Source organism: Rhinolophus ferrumequinum, chromosome 13, assembly GCF_004115265.2.
Source record: "Rhinolophus ferrumequinum isolate MPI-CBG mRhiFer1 chromosome 13, mRhiFer1_v1.p, whole genome shotgun sequence".
Classification (NCBI taxonomy): Eukaryota; Metazoa; Chordata; class Mammalia; order Chiroptera; family Rhinolophidae; genus Rhinolophus; species Rhinolophus ferrumequinum.
In genome coordinates, this window is record NC_046296.1 from 70786798 (window position 1) to 70805850 (window position 19053).

The 19053-nt window shown below is 52.8% G+C and overlaps 1 protein-coding gene across 13 annotated transcripts in view; it reads right to left on the minus strand.

The window, feature by feature from the left end:
• Positions 1-454: 454 nt before the first annotated feature.
• The window catches only part of SNTG2 (syntrophin gamma 2), a 166388-nt gene continuing 147789 nt past the window's right edge, over positions 455-19053 (minus strand). For 6 of the 13 annotated variants that reach the window (XM_033125449.1, XM_033125451.1, XM_033125444.1 and 3 more), the window contains one exon: positions 456-3693. In XM_033125449.1, coding sequence (XP_032981340.1) covers positions 3562-3693 — 132 coding nt within the window. In that variant the 3' untranslated portion in view covers positions 456-3561. Of the gene's footprint in view, positions 3694-19053 lie in introns of all 13 variants that reach the window. The other 7 variants (XM_033125447.1, XM_033125450.1, XM_033125442.1 and 4 more) reach the window with 4 other exon arrangements.

Sequence of the window (19053 nt, forward strand, 5' to 3'; positions counted from 1 at the left end):
AAGGACTAAGTGTCCACGTGACAGGGCTGCTCTGAGGACTGAATGTCACCCACATCATGGTGGCAGCCACGCTCTTGAAAACCAAACAAGACCGGAAGCAGTAGAAACATTAATTCCAGTAAAATTGCAAAGTTGCATTGAAGCACATACGTATTTGTAAAAATGGACTTAAGTGGCAGACACCTGGGAGCCAGGCGACAGGACAGCTCCCAGGAGCCCTCGCTGTGGCCTCGCCTTCCCGCCCTGGGTCCTCTCCACCTGCAGTGGACCAGGTGGGCTGGCTGGGGCCAGAGGGATGTGGCACTTCCAGGACAGAGTTGTGACAGGTGCTGCCACTCTGCCCCTTTGAGTCGTTCGCTCGGGGCCCATCAATCAAGACACAACCGGGGACGAGGTCCCTTGGAAGGCTGTCCAGTCCCCCAAGCTTCCGATGGTGCAGCCTGGAGACCCCAGTTCCACAACACTTTGGAAAATGTGGCCCCGACAGCGGGAGGCTAAATGGCTGCTGCTGCAGGACACGGGACACAGCCAGGAGGCCAGCACACGCTCCCGGCGGCAGTCTGCTCCGGTGTGCGGCTCAGTGAGAGGCGGCACCCACTGCACACGGCGAGTCCCCAGCGAGTTGCATTTCCGGAAACAGGCCGTGGAGCCGGCTGGTCAGGGCGGTGGGTGGCCAGCTCTGCTGTCAAACGCCTGATTAAACCACGTGGACAACCGCTCGGATGACCCACATCCCGAGTTTGAAGCGGGAGGGACTTAAGCACGGACGCAGCACTCACCCCAGAACCCACACCGAGCCGTGGGTCCACCTCCACCTTCTGGGCATTTCCACAGTTGTGCTAACTTTCTGGACATGTCCTCCAGGGCGGGAGAAAGGCTTTGGGGGCTAAGCAGACATTAGTTTCATCAGTTCTGAGGACAAAGGGTCAGAAACCAGTCAGGGAGAGCCACGGCCTGTCTGTGGCCTTGCCCTTATCTGAATCTGTGGGTTCGGGGGAGCTCTTGGGGACACACAGCTAGTCCCTACTCATAGGAGACCGTGTGACACCTCCACCCCAGGGGTCAGCTCGTCTCTCATCTTGGCTCTGAGCTCCAGTAAGAGGTGGTTTTGCAAAGAAGCACAGAAATCCCAGGCTGACCTTGGAGGTGACTTCTGAAAACGCCCGTCCCAAATCAAGGTCGGTACCCACCAAAGGAACGCAAGTGCTCACTTGTCATTCCTGGAGGGCTCGGGAAGCCCCCCAAACCTCTGGTGGCAGTGTGGGCTGCTTTTCCTCCGAAAAACCTAAAGGAAACAGGAATTTTGCTTTCCCTGGAGGAAACTGTGGACATTCGTTTTGTTTTGCATTTGCTTTGAATTCCAGTTTTAAAGGAACAGTTTATTATGGGAAAAAATTTTCTCTTAGGAAAAATACATATTATTTAATATTCTTATCTCCCACTGTGGTATAAATTTACGGTTAGGTACAAATAAAATGTATGTCGGACACTTAAGTTTGCGAACTTTCCACCATGTAAACGCATAGTGGAAAGTTCGCGAACTAAATTGTCCGACCTTCGCGTATCTTTTTTCCAACCAAATTCTATGTTACCTCTTTTGTCATTGCCGAAACAGGAAGTATATTTTTAGGACAGTGCACACGAAGAGCTGTCCTGCCCCCAAGCCCTTGGGAATAGTTCAGAAATGTGAATTTGGTTTTCCTTTCACTGTGAGCAGCATTAAAGCTTGTGCAGCTTAAAAATAACACCATTTAGTTGCCATGGGAATGTCATTTTTGCTGTTGTTAACGCCTTTACTCTCATTTCATGGGAGGAAGGGGCCGAGTGAGGAAAGACTCAGCCATGGGTGTGGGGACACTGATGCCCTGAGCCCTGTGGCCCCCGTCTGGGCAGGCAGGTCAGCGGGCCGTCCCTGACCTGCACTGGACACGAGGAGGCATGGGGCAGGCACAGCAGCAGACCTGACGTGGTCACCGTTGGTCCCCCCAGGTGCCCTGGGTGATACGAAGGCCACGTCCATGGAGGAAGTGTCCCCACATCAGATGAGTGAAGAGGCCGTCCTGGGTCCACTGCTAAACCCCTGGACTCTCGGGGACACTGCCCAGCAGCTTCTTACCTCCAAATCTGACCGAACAGACTTGTGAGAAGCTCCTCGTGGACCGTTTAAAAGAGCCAAGGACTGGCGAGCCCAGCTCGCGTCTGAGTGTGTGGTCGTGCTCACACTCCAAGAAAGGCGCGTTCTAAACTGTTTTCTTCATGAAAACCAAACACAGATGCCTCACGGCTTCTTCCCTCGTTAGCACAGAGAACACCCATTTTTGAGTGAGTTTAGGCTCTTTGGCACGAGGGAGGAAGATGAGAACCCATTAAATTCTCAGATCAAACTATCAAACCCACAGGAAATGAGAGAAAGGGACATTGCTAACTTTCTCTTTCTCAGCTAGTGAATATTTTATAAAATTGTAAACTCCTACTGCTATTAATATTAATATTTGAGTTAAAGCTTACGTTAAAACCAGAGATTAAACATCTGCAGAGAAAAAGGCTGCCTGACGCTCTGTGAACACCATGCTTGTGAAATATTATTTAAAATTCACTTTAAATACGGGGTTCACGTTAGACTGTTCATGGAAGTCATTAAAATGTAAATAGGATTTTATACATAAAATATATAGAGATGTCCTCTAAAAGGGAGGATATATTTTCAAACATAAAAACCATCGCTTGTAAATATTTGATACGTTATAAATAAGACAGTTCCTTCTTCCTGAACACCAATCCTGCAGGGGTGGGGGCTGCAGGGCACTGCACCCCAACACTGCTGTGTTGGTCACATGTGAGCCCGGTCTGCAGTAGAAGCTGCAGGAAACACGGACCTCTCAGAACCACCCTCCGCACTTTACTGTCTGGTTGGTTTTATGCTTCCTGTTCTTGCAGCCTTGAAAATGACTACATGACCTTGAATTTTTCTGACTACAGTCTGCACCCCTGGAAGAAAATTCAGGAGTCCATTAAGTTGCTTTTGGTAATGAAAACAGTGGAATTTCTTAGAGGTAATAAAACATGTGAGAAACAAGGAGAGCAAAATGCAGGCTACACTTCACGAACTAGAAAAATTAATCTTTAAGTGATCATTATTCCATTACATAAAATTAACTTATAATGTTTAATAGTAAATTAAATCATTCAAGCCCATTTCGTTTCCCACAGTCCTCTGCTCATCTCGCCCCCAAGCCCTGGGCTCAGCCTCCTCCCTGAGGAAAAGGGGCACTGACCAATCACACCCCCAGGAAAATACAAGTGGCGAGGCGCCGGGATCTCCGTGACAAGGAAATCAAAGTGGCACCAGGGCGTGTTGCCGAGGCCACCTGCATGACCGGGGGCAACGCGGTGACACAGAGCCGTCGATTTAACAAGCACCTCCCATCGCTGGAAACTATGGGTGGATTTTATTGGAGTCACAACTGTCGACTGGCTAGAAAACCAGACAAGTGCAGTGCTGTGCAGAAAAGAGTCCCTCCTTATGAAAATAACTTAATGTGCATCGTCACCAGCGCAAGCTCAGCTGCTGTGCATGAACTTCCTGGTGACGCTCTGACTGTCCATGAAAGCGGCGTCCACCGAGGCCACCTTAGCTGCCATGAAGGAGTGGACGCAGTGCAGGACGGCCGTCAGGTCCTGAAACTCCAGTTCCTGCAGGAAAGACAGAACGGAGTGTGTAGTGTGCACACCGGGAACGTGCCAGAGCCGAACTCGTCACCCCCAAGACCGTCACTCAAGTGCATATACACGGAAATCCGAAAGGCAGAGTAGGTGTCAGAGTCACCCGGTCTCAGGTGGCAATAAGCTGAATGTACTGGGTTTTGTGCTGCTCTCCTGACAATTTAGTTCCAGTGCCTTATTTTCTTGTAACTGATTCAGGCTGACACTATTTCCTCTCTTTGGCAGCCTCGCGCGAGCTACGCTGGGTCGCAGGTCACCTGACCAGCACCGTCCCGATTGGAGTCCTCACTAAAGCATGGCCAGCTGGGTGACTGGGTGACGATGGGACAGCAAACCTCATGGCATTTGCGATTTAGTGGCACTAACCACGTGCTCTAGCCCTTTAGGACATGTGTGTGCATGTGTGCACATGCGTACCTGAGTGTGTGCCTCTCCACATGTGCCTGTGTGTGCCTGTGTGTGCACCTGTGCGTGTGGAGTCCGAGGGCGTGTGCATAAGTGTCGTGCGTGCATGTGTGAATGCTTCACAACAAAGACCGTCCTTATCTGAACAGCCAACAGCTGTGGTGCTGTGAACAGCTCACACAGGGCACGGAACGACTCGGGTTCATGCTCATCACCCTGCCAACAGGAAAAACACGAAATGATGCTCAAGGGTGAGTTTCCTGCAGGGATTGCAGTGCCCCCACTAAGAAAGAAACAAAAAATACTCAAAATAAACTCCTGGATCCCTAATTCCCATTTTAAAGACCCCAAATGCTACTGAAAAGCAAAAACGAGCCACAGACTGGTATCATTCTTCTTCCTGAAAATCCCCACGTACGTCCGTGTCACAGAAACAAGCAGGTCAGCGATGGTCCCACTGCTGCGGCAGAAGTAAGACAAGCTGTTTTAAGGCTGTGCCACTCTGGGGGGAAACGACCTGAACGTCCACGTGTTTTGTGGCGACTTGGGATTCGCCGTCCCACCCATCAGAAGGGAGCTTTAAACGCATTATTCTGATTTTTTCTTCAACTTTGGTATAACAAAACTCCAAAATAACGAAGAACAACAAAATTCTTTTTAAGGTGACTGCTATTTGATTGGCATCCTAGTGACTAAAATTTTTTCAAAATCCTAGCACAGTTTTTATAAGCTGCTGAAGTGACATCAGAAAGTAAGCTTTTATGTATCATTTTAAAGGAAAACAACATGATCTGATTTGTTCCACAGCTGTGCTTCTTCCAGCACCTCTGAGGAAGGATCTCTGACCTTTTTACTTGGGGCAGGACAAAGGGTGGGCAGGGGGACACAGCCGCCGGTGGGAGGGACGGCAGCACGCTGGTCAGGGCACCCTGCCCGCCACCCGTCCCTGCCTTTCGAGCTACTTCTCGTAACCCAAGATTTGACACCTCAACAATGACTTCAAACTCCCTTTAAACGTGAAGCCCACTCGGTCCCTCTGTTGGAACCGCGAGTACCTGTCCTCTTCTGGAGCGGCCCCTTTCCGGGGATGGCTATGGGACGCGGGGACAACCAGAGCTCAGTGGGTGGCCAGGCAGTCGCAGGCCAGGCAGCGGCGTGCCACACGTGGGACGTTCACCCTAACGCTGTTACCTCTGCTGCCCGCAGAGAGCCGTTGAGAGAATGAATTCATTTCAGAGGGACACCCGCCTGGAGGGACAGAGGCAGAGACTCGTGTGGAGCCACCCCGACGCCCAGTCAGCAGAAGCAAAGGAAAGGAGCCCCTTTCTCCGTCCCCCGTAAGCTAAGCCCTTCCTGAGCCTTGACAGCAAGTGGCACCATCAGTGGACTGATTTTGATGGACTGTTACTTATTTTGACTTTTTCTAAGTGGTGATGAGCAGAAAGCTCAAAATGTTTAGGTGTGTTGCCCTGTGGGAACTTAATAATTTGTAAGTAGTTTCCCAAAGAGTCACGACAGCCCTTGGTACTCAAACCCCTTGCTGCCTGGCACCTGGGGGCCACCCAGCACCTGTGCTGAGCTATCATTCAAATGGACCAACTGCTTCCATCAACTGGGACTACACTCAGAATCCTTCGTTCACTGAGATTTGTCCCTGGAAAACCATGTAACATTTTAGAAAAAACACAAGGTTCTTGCAAAGTGCCATGTACTTAATTCAATTTATGGATATGCCTGCAGCAATAATTACTGAACTTGCAAAAAAGAGCCATAATGCCCACATCATTTACATATGCAAATTGGAAACTGCTTTTCCAGTTCCCCAAAGACTCATCCAATTGCAGCACAATGTGCCCTGGGTAAGGAGAGCGTGCAGCATCGAGGACACACGAGTCTGAACTCAGAGTCAGTAACCTCTGACCATGCACATTGAACCACACGGCCAATCTCTGGAGACACTGACAGAACCGTGGGAAAGCATATCCCTCAATTCCACAGAGGGTCCTAGTGCACAGTGTGTGAGTCCAGGATAAAGCTCCCATCCCATCTTTCCCCAGGAGCTGAGTCAGCAGGCACCCTGTGAACGTTTCCCAGGACACCAGGACCCCCGGTCTGCCTGATTTCCTAACCACAATTTACCAGCAAAGCTATGCTGAGATACGGCTTCGCCACTTGAGCCAGCCAAGAACAGATGTTGACATTCTGTTGGAGCTCAGGGAAGGCTCATGCGGAATTCTAAAACTGCACATCCCTCAAACAGTAAAGAGACTGGAAAATTACGTTAAATGTGATGCTATCACATCACAGAACAGTACTTCCCCAAACAATCGGACCGTATTAAGTGTGATATGAGGAAAGGAGCTTTGGTCCAAATGGGTTTGGAGAGAAAGTCAGTTTGGGAGACCTAAATAGCTTTGGTTGTTTCAGATACTGGGTGACCGTCCTGTCTCTGCTACAATAATGCTTTGTTTCTCGGGCTGATTGACACCTCCGATGACCACTTAGGAAATGCTGCAACCGACTCAAGAACATCACTTATACACCCAGGGGGTGAGCCGTTACAGAGCAACTCCTCATTACTGTGGGGAGCGGAGCACACTGTAACGCCACCACAGAGTCTCAGGCTGCTGCCACTGAAAGGAAATCATGCAGCACCTTTACAAAGTGTCATGCTGGTCTCCAAGAGGGGATGATGGAATCGGGGTCCAATGTCTGAGGCTCGGTGGAAAACACAGGAAAGAGCCCAGCCCTTGACCGAAGGACTCAGTTTACCCACACAGGGCAACTTCTGAGGAATGACGAGGGCAGAGCAGACTGAGGTGCTAGATATGATCCTTGTGGTGGGACAGTGTGGGGGGCCTGGCCTTGGATTTGTCTCCAAGGCCAGCCACCTGGTGACTGTAAGCTCCAACGGGACCAATTCTCTAAACACCACAGAAGGTGACAGGATTTTTCTGCAAAACCATGTCTCATATGCTACGTGGACCCCCGTGCTCTTTATTTCAGAGGCTCTTTCTTTGCAGATACTAAACCAAAATGACCCACTCCATCCCCAAGAGAAGGTCCCTCATCCGCCTATAGTCCTGTGTCTGGTGACATACAAGTGATCAACGTGTGCTTGCTGCTTTGTGTGTGAAGCGGAGGAAAGAAAATCACATAGGGACTGAATTCTATTATTCAAGTAAAGGAAAAAACTCACTATGTTTGCCTCTTTTATAATAGTTATGCCAATATAATGCATTTAAATATAAAGAAAGCAAGGGGCTTCTCCTTCCTGTACAGCAGGTACCCAGAGTTTTCTGGGAATAAAGACTGTAGCCTGACCCCCACTCCTGTGGTACTACGAGCATGGTGGTGCACGGGGGTGCACGAGCATGGGGGTGCACGAACATTGGGGTGCACGAGCATGGGGATACACGAGCATGGGGGTGCACGAGCATGGGGATACACGAGCATGGGGTACATGAGCATGGGGGTACATGAGCATGGGGTACACAAGCATGGGGATACACGAGCATGGGGGGTACACGAGTATGGGGTACACAAGCATGGGGATACACGAGCATGGGGGTGCACGAGTATGGGGATACACGAGCAATGGGGTGCACGAGCATGGGGGTGCAAGAGCATGGGGTACATGAGCATGGGGGTACACGAGCATGGGGATACACGAGCATGGGGGTGCACGAGTATGGGGGTACACGAGCATGGGGTAGACGAGCATGGGGTACATGAGCATGGGGGTACATGAGCATGGGGTACACGAGCACGAGGATACACGAGCATGGGGGGCACACGAGTATGGGGTACACAAGCATGGGGATACACGAGCATGGGGGTACACGAGCATGGGGGTGCACAAGCATAGGGGTACACGAGCATGGGGGTACACGAGCATGGGGATGCACGAGCATGGGGGGTGCACGAGCATGGGGGTGCACGAGCATGGGGGTACACGAGCATGGGGATACACGAGCATGGGGGTGCACGAGCATGGGGGTACACGAGCATGGGGATGCACGAGCATGGGGGTACATGAGCATGGGGGTACATGAGCATGGGGGTGCACAAGCATGGGGGATACATGAGCATGGGGTACACGAGCATGGGGGTACACGAGCATGGGGGTGCACGAGCATGGGGGTGCACGAGTATGGGGATACACGAGCAATGGGGTGCACGAGCATGGGGGTGCACGAGCATGGGGTACATGAGCATGGGGGTACACGAGCATGGGGGTGCACGAGCATGGGGGTGCACGAGTATGGGGGTACACGAGCATGGGGTACATGAGCATGGGGGTACATGAGCATGGGATACACGAGCATGGGGGTACACGAGCATGGGGGTACACGAGCATTGGGGGTGCACGAGTATGGGGATACACGAGCATGGGGGTGCACGAGCATGGGGGTACACGAGCATGGGGTAGACGAGCATGGGGGTACACGAGCATGGGGTACATGAGCATGGGGGTACATGAGCATGGGGTACACGAGCACGGGGATACACGAGCATGGGGGGTACACGAGTATGGGGTACACAAGCATGGGGATACACGAGCATGGGGGTACACGAGCATGGGGGTGCACGAGCATAGGGGTACACGAGCATGGGGGTACACGAGCATGGGGATGCACGAGCATGGGGGGTGCACGAGCATGGGGGTGCAAGAGCATGGGGGTACACGAGCATGGGGATGCACGAGCATGGGGGTGCACGAGCATGGGGGTACACGAGCATGGGGGTGCACGAGCATGGGGATGCACGAGCATGGGGGTACATGAGCATGGGGGTACATGAGCATGGGGGTGCACAAGCATGGGGGATACATGAGCATGGGGTACACGAGCATTGGGGTACACGAGCATGGGGGTACACGAGCATGGGGGTGCACGAGTATGGGGATACACGAGCAATGGGGTGCACGAGCATGGGGGTGCACGAGCATGGGGTACATGAGCATGGGGGTACACGAGCATGGGGATACACGAGCATGGGGGTGCACGAGTATGGGGGTACACGAGCATGGGGTACATGAGCATGGGGGTACATGAGCATGGGGTACACGAGCATGGGGGTACACGAGCATGGGGGTACACGAGCATGGGGGTGCACGAGTATGGGGATACACGAGCATGGGGGTGCACGAGCATGGGGGTACACGAGCATGGGGGTACATGAGCATGGGGGTACATGAGCATGGGGTACACGAGCACGGGGATACACGAGCATGGGGGGTACACGAGCATGGGGGTGCACAAGCATAGGGGTACACGAGCATGGGGGTACACGAGCATGGGGATGCACGAGCATGGGGGGTGCACGAGCATGGGGGTGCACGAGCATGGGGGTACACGAGCATGGGGGTACACGAGCATGGGGATACACGAGCATGGGGGTGCACGAGCATGGGGGTACACGAGCATGGGGGTGCACGAGCATGGGGATGCACGAGCATGGGGGTACATGAGCATGGGGGACATGAGCATGGGGGTGCACAAGCATGGGGGATACATGAGCATGGGGTACACAAGCATGGAGATACACGAGCATGGGGGTGCATAAGCATGGTCTGGTGATGTGGACACACCAGGAACTTCTCCAGAACAGGCTGGGCTGCTAGCCCATGGTCCAGGTTCCATACAAGGGCCAGGGAATTTGAAAGGGAGAATGTTTCCAACACAGTGTGTGGATGGGCCAATTGAAAAGTGGGCATTTTTCCAAAGATGACACATACATGGCCAATAGGTGTGCTAAAAATTGCTCAGCATCACTAACCATCTGGGAAATGAGGTGCCGCCTCACACCTGTTAGGATGGCCTTGTTCAAAGATAAAAACAAAACAAAACAGCAAAACCATAGAAAACAACAAGTGTTGGTGAGAATGTGGAGAAACTGGAACCCTCCTGCACAGTTGGTGGGAGGGGAAAATGTGCAGCCACTGTGGACACAGGAAAGAGCTTCCTCAAAAGGTTAAAAATACAACCACCATGCGAGCCAGCAACTCGATTCCTGGATGTTTGTCCAAAGAGCTGCCAGCTGGGACTTTAAAAAGAGACACCTGTACCCGATGATCAGAGCAGCACAGGCACAGCGGCCAACAGGCAGACACCACCCGGGTGTCCACCGACTGATGAATGGGTAAGAAGATGTGGTCCAGCCGCACACTGGAATAGTAGTCACCCTTAAAAAAAGGAGATTCTGACACACGAGACAACAGGCGTGAACCTTGGGACATTGTGCTAAGAGAAATAAGCCAGTCACACACACAAACGCTGTGTGACCCTGTGAGGTCCCCAGAGTCATCTAATTCACAGAGAAAGGAAGTAAATAGATGGTGGGTACCGGGGGCTGGGGGAGGGGATGGCAAGTGTTTAGTGGGTGCACTTTCAGTTTGTGAAGATGGAAAGTTCTGGAGACTAGTTGCACAACAACGCGAATGCACTTAACTCTATTGTACTGTATACTTAAAAATCGGTTAAAAGAATAGACCTCATATGATTTATCACAGTAAAAAAAAAAAAAAAGATTTCTGAGTCCTGGAAAGATGAAAGGAGTTCCCAGACCACAGTGGTGGTATGTACAGCACTAACATCGTGCAAAGAAAATGAGAACTAATGGGTGTGAGTCTGTGTGGTGACGGGGCAGGCGGCCGCCCGCACACGCCTTCTTCCCCTCACGACCACTCACGAGGCAGGACGGTCCCTGACTCAGGATGACAAACAGGCCTGCTGAAGCCCGAGTCACACTGTGCGGTGGGGGAAGGAAGACTATCGGGGTCTGTCTGACCCCGACGCCCATGACCTTTCTGCTCAGCCATGTTTGCCGACCCTCCCAAAATATGGTTTGGAACTGCTTGACCGTTCCAAAGTGTTCTGGCATGCACTGTCCCAGCCACCCACATGTCCAACAGGCAACACCTTTCCTGTGGAAAGACCAGGAAGCTGAGGGTCAGACGCGCAGTGGCTGCAGCATATGCCGCTGCCTGCCAGGCCCATGTCTCTCCGTCCACCACTACGGGGACAGAACTGTCACCCACTTACTTTCCTCTGAAACACATTTGTCCTAATGACCTAGATTTTCATAACGCCTTTTAATATTTCATCTTGGCTGAAATAATGATTTTAAATATAGTCTACAGCTTGGCACAATTATCCATCCGCTTGGAGTGTTTTAATATTTCGGACTTTTCCTTAATGAGGTGAAACTTTTAGGAAGCCATAGGACCTACAATGGGCTTGTCAGAACAGGGATAACGAGGGCACTGACACGTGAGAAAACATTTCTTCCTTCACAATCTTTACTGCTCCATCTATCACAAGGGCAACACTTTCAATCAACACAAGAGTTAATATCACCTGCCTGTCCTCAGTAAATCTCCTCCAGTAGAAATCACATTTCTTTACTGAACTGTCCATATTTCCATCTCAGTGCGCAAATTGCCAGACTTGTCAAAAATGCCCATAAAATGCCTGCACATCGACTGACACCCTTTTGATGAACAGTAGCCATCCCGGGTTTCCAGTTTTCCCCAGCTGCCACCTGACGACCTTATTGAGGGGGAGATGTACAGTCTACGGCCATTAGGGAGAAGAGTTTCCACTCAGCCCTACAATTCAAATGCAGACTGTATTTCAACGCGAGCCTCACCACGTCCCATCCCAGTGAATTCCTCACAGAGGACGTACTTGAACTAGACGGCTGCTGAATGAATGAATGACCATCTGGAAACGATGCTTTGTAGTTACCCTTAGAGAAGGCTGAGACCATGTATGACAGAATATGCTACCGCAAGAAAAAACTAGGCCCCAGAAATCAACTTACCACAAACGGCTCTGCAGGGACTCCGATCGGACCGACCGCCTTCTGAGCTTTATAATTTAATGGTTAATACCTCTGGGTACTGGGGTTCAGACCTTGGTCTCCCATTTAGTATTCCCTCCACAGTCAGTTTCAAGCAATGGTTTCCAACAGTTTAACATCTGCTGGCAAAATTCCTGTGATTCGCTGGGTGGCTCGCAGGAGGCGTGGCCCCACGCAGCTCAGGACTGAGGGCTGTGGTGGCTTCTGTCCCACCTCAGCTGGCACCACCGTCAAGCGTGATTGAGAGCTGCTTCCAACGGTGCCCAGCCAGCGACAGGCCTCTTCACCAAGTTATCTGTGTCACCGTGACAACGTGTCCCAGCCTCAAAGATAAAAAGTAAAATAAAACACTCACCATGAAGCAACAAATCCTGTTCTCCAGGTGAGGGAGTGGAGGTGTGAGAGTTTTACGTCACTTCTGCAAGGTGACAAGGCCGATTAGTCACAGAACTGGCACCTGAAATCCAGGACTGAGCCCTTGGTCCAGTGGGTGGGCGCTGTTTCACTTACTGAAGACTGCAGGACTCGCCCACAACGTCACCATGTCACAAAGACGTCCCAGAAGAAACGCTGCTGCACCAGGTTTCACGTGGGGCTGTCCCAGAGCACGAGCAGCTCCTGGAAGCTTCTTGGAAACGCAGGTTCTCAGGCTCTGCCTCCCTACTGAGCAGAAGTGGGTCCTCATCTGGTGAGCTGTGCGCGTAACAACAGAGGCCGTCTGGGGGTGCGGACGTGCACTCTGCCCTCGTCACGGGCTCAGGGCAGGGCCTGCCGACGCACAGAGAGGTTACGGGGACAGAACTGAGTGGAGCGTGGTTCTGAACGCACCAGCCTCGGCAGTTACTGGTCTGTTACAGTTGGTGGGGGTAGGGCTGGCGGGCAGGCGCTGAGCTCCAAGGGCCGGCTGTGTCCTGGGGTGTTGTGGGGGGCTGTGTGGCCCGATGTTGCCCTGGACCCCGTGTCGCCGGGTGGGAGGTGAGCAGGGACAGGCTCAGTCACGTCTGAGTGACAAAGATGAGCTCTGCCATTTCGCGGAAGGGGAGGACTGGGGCAGGAAACTCCTCGCGGGGAACCACAGAAAACGGAGCCTAAGCCAGGGACCAGCGACGGGCGCGTTCCAGAGGTCCTGGTGGGTCACTGGGCAGAGCATGAAGCACCGAGAGGGGCAATTTGTGGCCGGAAGCTGGAGTTCCCATGAGGCACATGCCATCCGGGGGTGGCAGGAGCACGGCAGGGAGGAGCTGAGCGGCTGACCCTCCCGTCCCCTCGGAACTGACTTGGGTCACTTGCTCCCTTCCTCCTGTCTGGTTCAGAAGGGCCACCTGCCTGCACAGAAGTGTGGCTGGCATGGCACCGGCGCAGTCGCCTCTGTAAACTCCTCCTTGGACGCCCACTGCTCTGCAGCCTGAGGGCTGCTGTGTTGTTCTCTGGCTCCCATTTTAAACTGCCTTTCCCCCCTCGGCAAATAACAGCACAATAACTTCGTAGGTTTTACTTACAGGAAAGCTCAGCGTTACCATCTCACCAGGACTCTCAAAACATCGGACTTTCCCCAAGGGCTGAGTGTGTCCCTTTCGCCAGCTTCCTTCCCGGGGGGACCTGTGTTTGGAAGATGAATGTCCCTGCCCAAGGCTTGTTTCCATGAAGTGTGGCCCCCCAAGTAACCCCGACGCACACGGGTGCCACGAGCGTCACCGGCCTGCTTTTCTCTGCACACGTAAACCTTTTACTCGAAGTCTCCAAGTTCTGACAAAGATAAATCACTCCTACACTTATTTCATAAACAAAATCAATTCTCAAAGAAACAGCACAGAATTTTACTCATGCTGAAATGATTTTAGAAAGTAGAATAAATATGTTAGGATACTGGGGAAGACATTTTCAGGTTATTGTGACGAGCTGGTAAGTAACAAAAGCCCACACCGGTCGCTGGTTCGTCTCAGTCGTCCACCAGCCACCTAAATGCCACGTCTGTCTGCAGTGCCCTGGCTCTTCCTGGCGATGACAGCTGAACAGGTAGCTTCACTGTCTTTTCAGGGACCTGTGGGCGTGTGTCCTGCTAGTTTCTCACTTAGGACCCTGCAGCGGTCAGGCCCACGGTCCCCTTTGTCACAGTTCACCTTGCTTCCGTCTTCCCGTGAGTCCTGAGAGCTGGAATGTCACAGGCTGGCGCTTCAGACATACACATGGCAGCGGCTTGTCCCCGACCAGCAGCTGCCATGCAACCTTTCACGGTGTGTGTGCCGTTCTGCACAGCCCGCCAAATCGGCAGGAAGGACCACAGAGATGCTGACATGGCTGACAACAAAGGCAGTGAGCCGTCTGCATGCTTTGTTCAGGATGCAGGGTGACTGTCTCCGAAATGCTGACATGCACAGCCGAGCCACACCGAGCCGATGCTGCACGGTAACCGACATCCAGCCTCACGCACGCACTGACGCTCTCATTGTTTCAAAAGTTTTTGAAATGAACTCTTTGCCAAAACGTCAGTAACTGATGCATCTACGTGCAAATTCTCATCTCTTTCCTGACAGAAGCTCCTTCTGCCCTCTTCCTGCAAAGTCTCCTCTCGTGCCCAGTTTCGGGGAATTGCCGGCTAGAAAACCACACTTCACACCGAGGGTGAAAGAAGATTCCCCTCCCACACCCTCAGGCACAGAGATGTCTGATGCCATCTGGTCATTTAAACGGGACACCTCTTTCTTCTTTATAAAATTTTAATTAAAAAATAAATTTTACACTGACACCGTGATTTATTACCCAAAACAAGGCTTAGACTCATTATTTTAGAAACACATCCTTTCCCAGCGCCGGCGAGGCCTGGAGCTGGGCAGCTGTGAGTGAGACGTGGACGGCGGCTGAGTGGGCACGTGGCCAAGTGCTGTGCACAGTCTGTCACTCACCAACACCGTGTCCAGATGGACCATGTGGCTTAGGTTGGTAACATTTTCCTTATTATTCCCATCCCCACGCCGGGTTCTGGGCAGGATGGTGACTGACTTTGAGTTGGTGGTCTGAGTCCCTGGGACCACGTAGGTCACCCCGGTCTGCCCGCCCCTCAGCCTGGCAGTGCCTCCACCACCCTCCCTCCCCTCCAGGGCAGTTCGCCCACGTGCGGACGACGCCAGGCCACATGGCCTGTCACCAGGTCCACTGAGGAGCACAGGGGACATGCTCATCCCTTCCTCACTGAGAACACGTCCCCTGCATCTGGGCTTCCCAGTGCTCAGCAGGGCCACGGCCTCACACGAGGACCTGTCCCCTCCGCACATGAGTGAGGTCGCGTTTCTCAGACCCCGCCAGTCGGAGCGTGGGGGCCCGGCTTGTGCTATCCACTGGCCTGTGCCTTTCACACAATGGTGAGCACAGGAGACTGCCATTGGTATGGACTCTGGGCTCCGATTTCACTTAATTCTGGGACCGGAAGTCAGTCACTTAGGCCAGTCACTGCAGGTGACGACAACCTCTCCCAGGGCTGCTGTCACCTGATGCACGGTGCACAGGAGGCCCCGCACAGCTCCTGCCACACATCGAGCACATCACACGTGTCAGCAATGGCTTCACCAGAAACACAGCTGGTGAGACAGCTCGACACACAAACAGTTTAAGGTGCCTTCCGCTCAAATACGTATAGAGCAAGTGTCTACTCATCGTGCTTTTCAAACGAAACCAATCAGGGGACACGTGCTGCTGGCCCTGTCTGCGGCTGGGCTCAGAGGGAAGGGAGAGTGGACTACAGGGGCTGCAACTCGGTGGTTCTGAGCTGGGTGGGGACACACCCCTTACGGGACTGCTCGGGGGAAGGCATGGCTTCCGGAAGTGACGGACCAGTGCGTCCAGCACAAGCAGCTTCAGGATGTTGGCCTCGGGCGTCCAAGTCCCTGACCAGGCCCTCAGCCCACCTGCCACGTCCCAGGCATTTTCCATTTGGGGTCCACCTTCTGGGGGAGGAGAGTCTTACAGACCCTGCCCCTTTAAAAGCAGTGACTTTGGGACACATTTTTTGTGTGTGTGGTTTGTGGTTTATTTTGGGGTGGTGGGTGCAGCCCACTTGTGAGGGCCAGTTCTCCTCCAGGCCATCTGGGGAGAAGTGGCTGCAGAATGCATGCTTTGTGTCCTGGCTCTGGGCTCCCCGTCTGGTCAGACGTCTCCCAGGAGAAACAGCTGCTTGGCCACATGTGTCTGGCTCTTCATGCACTTTAATTGGTATTATGTTTATAGTGTAATTTCCCCTAAACACGTTAATTTTCTTGAGAATTTTCTTTCTTTGTTCAACTACACAAGGCCTTTTTATAAGGATCCATTTACAAGGTTGAAATCTTAGTTCTCAAATTACCAAGTGTCAAATGAAATCAAGAGAGAGACAACCTTTTCCATAGCTTTCCTGTTTGCCCTGGAGCGTGTGGTGCCGTCGTCATCGAGTCCTGAGTCCCACTGGTGACACCGGGAGCCCTGCCAGCCCAGCTGCCCACTCCGGGCGGCCCCACCAGATCTCCGTCCAACCCTCAGACCGCCTCTCCTCCCTGAGCCTTCACACCAGCTCCCTCTCCTCTGAGCCATCCTGTGCTTCCTCAGGAGGGGGGACCATTCCCTGAGCACCACAGGCCCGGAGCCCAGCTGCCCGGTGGTTCAGGGAGTGTCTGGGGGGGCATGTTAGTGCTGGGGGGGAGACGAGGGCCTTCACCTCTCACTCCTGCTCCACCTCTTCTCCCTGTGACACGGCAACGCCTCCGACGGTGTTTTTCTTTCACCCATGTGTCCCCCTGTTGGTGTTCTTAATGCCCTTGGAGCCCCCACTGCAGAGGTGGGGAGGTCCTGGGAACACAGTGCCTCCTGACGGGTACCACTGGGCACTGGGGACATTCTGATGCAGGCAGCTGTCCTGGGGTCAGCGGGAGCCTGCGCCTCAGCCAGGGGTGCTCTCAGGTCCGGGTTCTCACAGGGAGGGAGGAAGAGAGGAAGAGCTGGCTGGGCAGGGGTGGGAGGAGGAGGGCGTAGTGGGCTCACCGCGCCCAGAACGCGGGGAGCTCGAGACGCTCATCCCAGCCCGACAGTGACTCAGGTCACGACCATTTGAGTCATGAGCAGGGTGTGTGAAGCACGGTGTGTCTGTGGACGTGGGGGCGGAAGTCATGCATTTCAGAAAACGGGAGGTGACGGGTCACAGAGGAAGCTCCTGTTGTCGGGACCGCTGAGCGGGGCTGACTCGGGAACGAAGGAGGGGTCCCCGTGAGTGAGTCCCAGGGAGCTGACCTCTGTGCAGTCCTGTGCATCGCTGCCCACCGCACGGCTCCCCAGGTGCCAAGGCCTCTGCTTGGGCACTGACAGTGCGCTTGTTTACGTGTGAAGTGCTACCGGCGAAGCAGAAATCTGTAAACCCTTCTTTTAGTCCCGCAAACTCAGACAAACGTGGATGGGTTGACTTCAGTTCCCCAAGTAACGGCTCCTTGCATTCAGGGTGGACGTGGAAAGTTTGAGCATCAGTCAGATTTCTTTCTTTCATTTGTTTTTACACCAAGGTCTTGTGGAGGACGTGCTTTAGGACATCCCGAGGCAGCTGTTCACCCCCGGCCGTGGGCGTGTGGCTACGGGCCCCGGAGCTGCCGCCCACAGGCACCCACTCAGAACTCACACAGCATGTCAGACGCTGTCGCTGTTTAGAAATCCACTTAAAATCTTAAGAGGAGAAATAACCACCCAGCAGTCGCTGAGCTGTTTTCAAAACAGCGTTTGCAGTACAGGGGATGCTGTGCTCATTTCCATCAGCGTAGAGATCACAAGTGAAAAAGCCTCACGACTGCACATCCTTCTCCTTATGCGGCGTGCTAAGCCTTCCACTCAACCTGGAGTCACACTGGCAGGAGGCCCTCCTGCTAAGTCTAGAAAAACACAACACTGGCTGCAAACCACCCCACGTCCACGGGGCTTCCGTGTGGGCCAGGTGGGGCGGCCACAGGAAGCTGGTGCAGCTTCGGGACCCAGGGCGCTTAAAGCCGGGTGCTCCACCTTCAAAAGAATAGATACATTGGGCTTCACAAAATTACACAGTTTTGTGTATCAAAGGACATGTTCAAGAGAACCTGTATAATTTACAGCCTACAGAATGGGACAATATTTGCAAATCATGTATCTCATAAGGATTTAATATGAAGAATATATAGAGAACGCCTACAAGTCAACAACAAAAAGACAATCACTGTTGAAAAATGGGCAAAGACCTTGAATTGACCTTTCTCCAGAGGGATCTGTAATGGCCAACAAGCTCATGAAAAGGAGCTCAGCATCACTGATCAATAGTAAAACGCAAACCAAAACCACAGTGAGACGCCACCGTACAACCACAGGGGAGGTAAGTAAGGAGAAAGGACATAAATGTTGGCGATGAGGTGGAGAAACTGGAACCCCCATATACTGCTGGCGGGAGCGGGTCCTCGAGAAGCTAAGTGTGGAGTCACACGAGACCCAGCAACTCCACTCACAGGTACACACCCCAAATAACTGAAAACAAGGACTCAGACTGATGCTTGTACCGCCGAGTTCACAGCAGCCAAAAGGTGAAGCAGTCCGAGTGTCCATCAACAGGGATGATGGACAGACAGAAGGTGGGGAGCCCACAGGGACGTAGCCATGAGAAGAATAAGCACTGATGGATGTCCCACGTGGAAGGACACTGACAACCCACATGCAGAAGGTCAGATACTGTACGCATCCATTCATATGTGGAACCTCGTCAAGCCCATAGGGACAGCACCTAGGGCTGGGGGCGGGCGTGGGATGAGTGTTTAGTGGGGACCGGGGGTCAGTCTGGGAAGATGCTGAGTTCTGGAGATGGTGGTGGGGATGGTAACACAGCACCACAAACGTGCTTCATGCCATCGAGCCTAAAACGAGTTAAAATGGACACACTTATGCCACATATATTTTACCAAAATTTTAAAAAATGAAAAAGAAACACCAGGTTGTCATCGCTGAGGGCAGCCTGCTGGACACACCCGTCATTCTATCAGACAGAAGCTGAGTGACGGTGGGCATCGCAGTAAGCTCCCTGAGCCTCAGCTT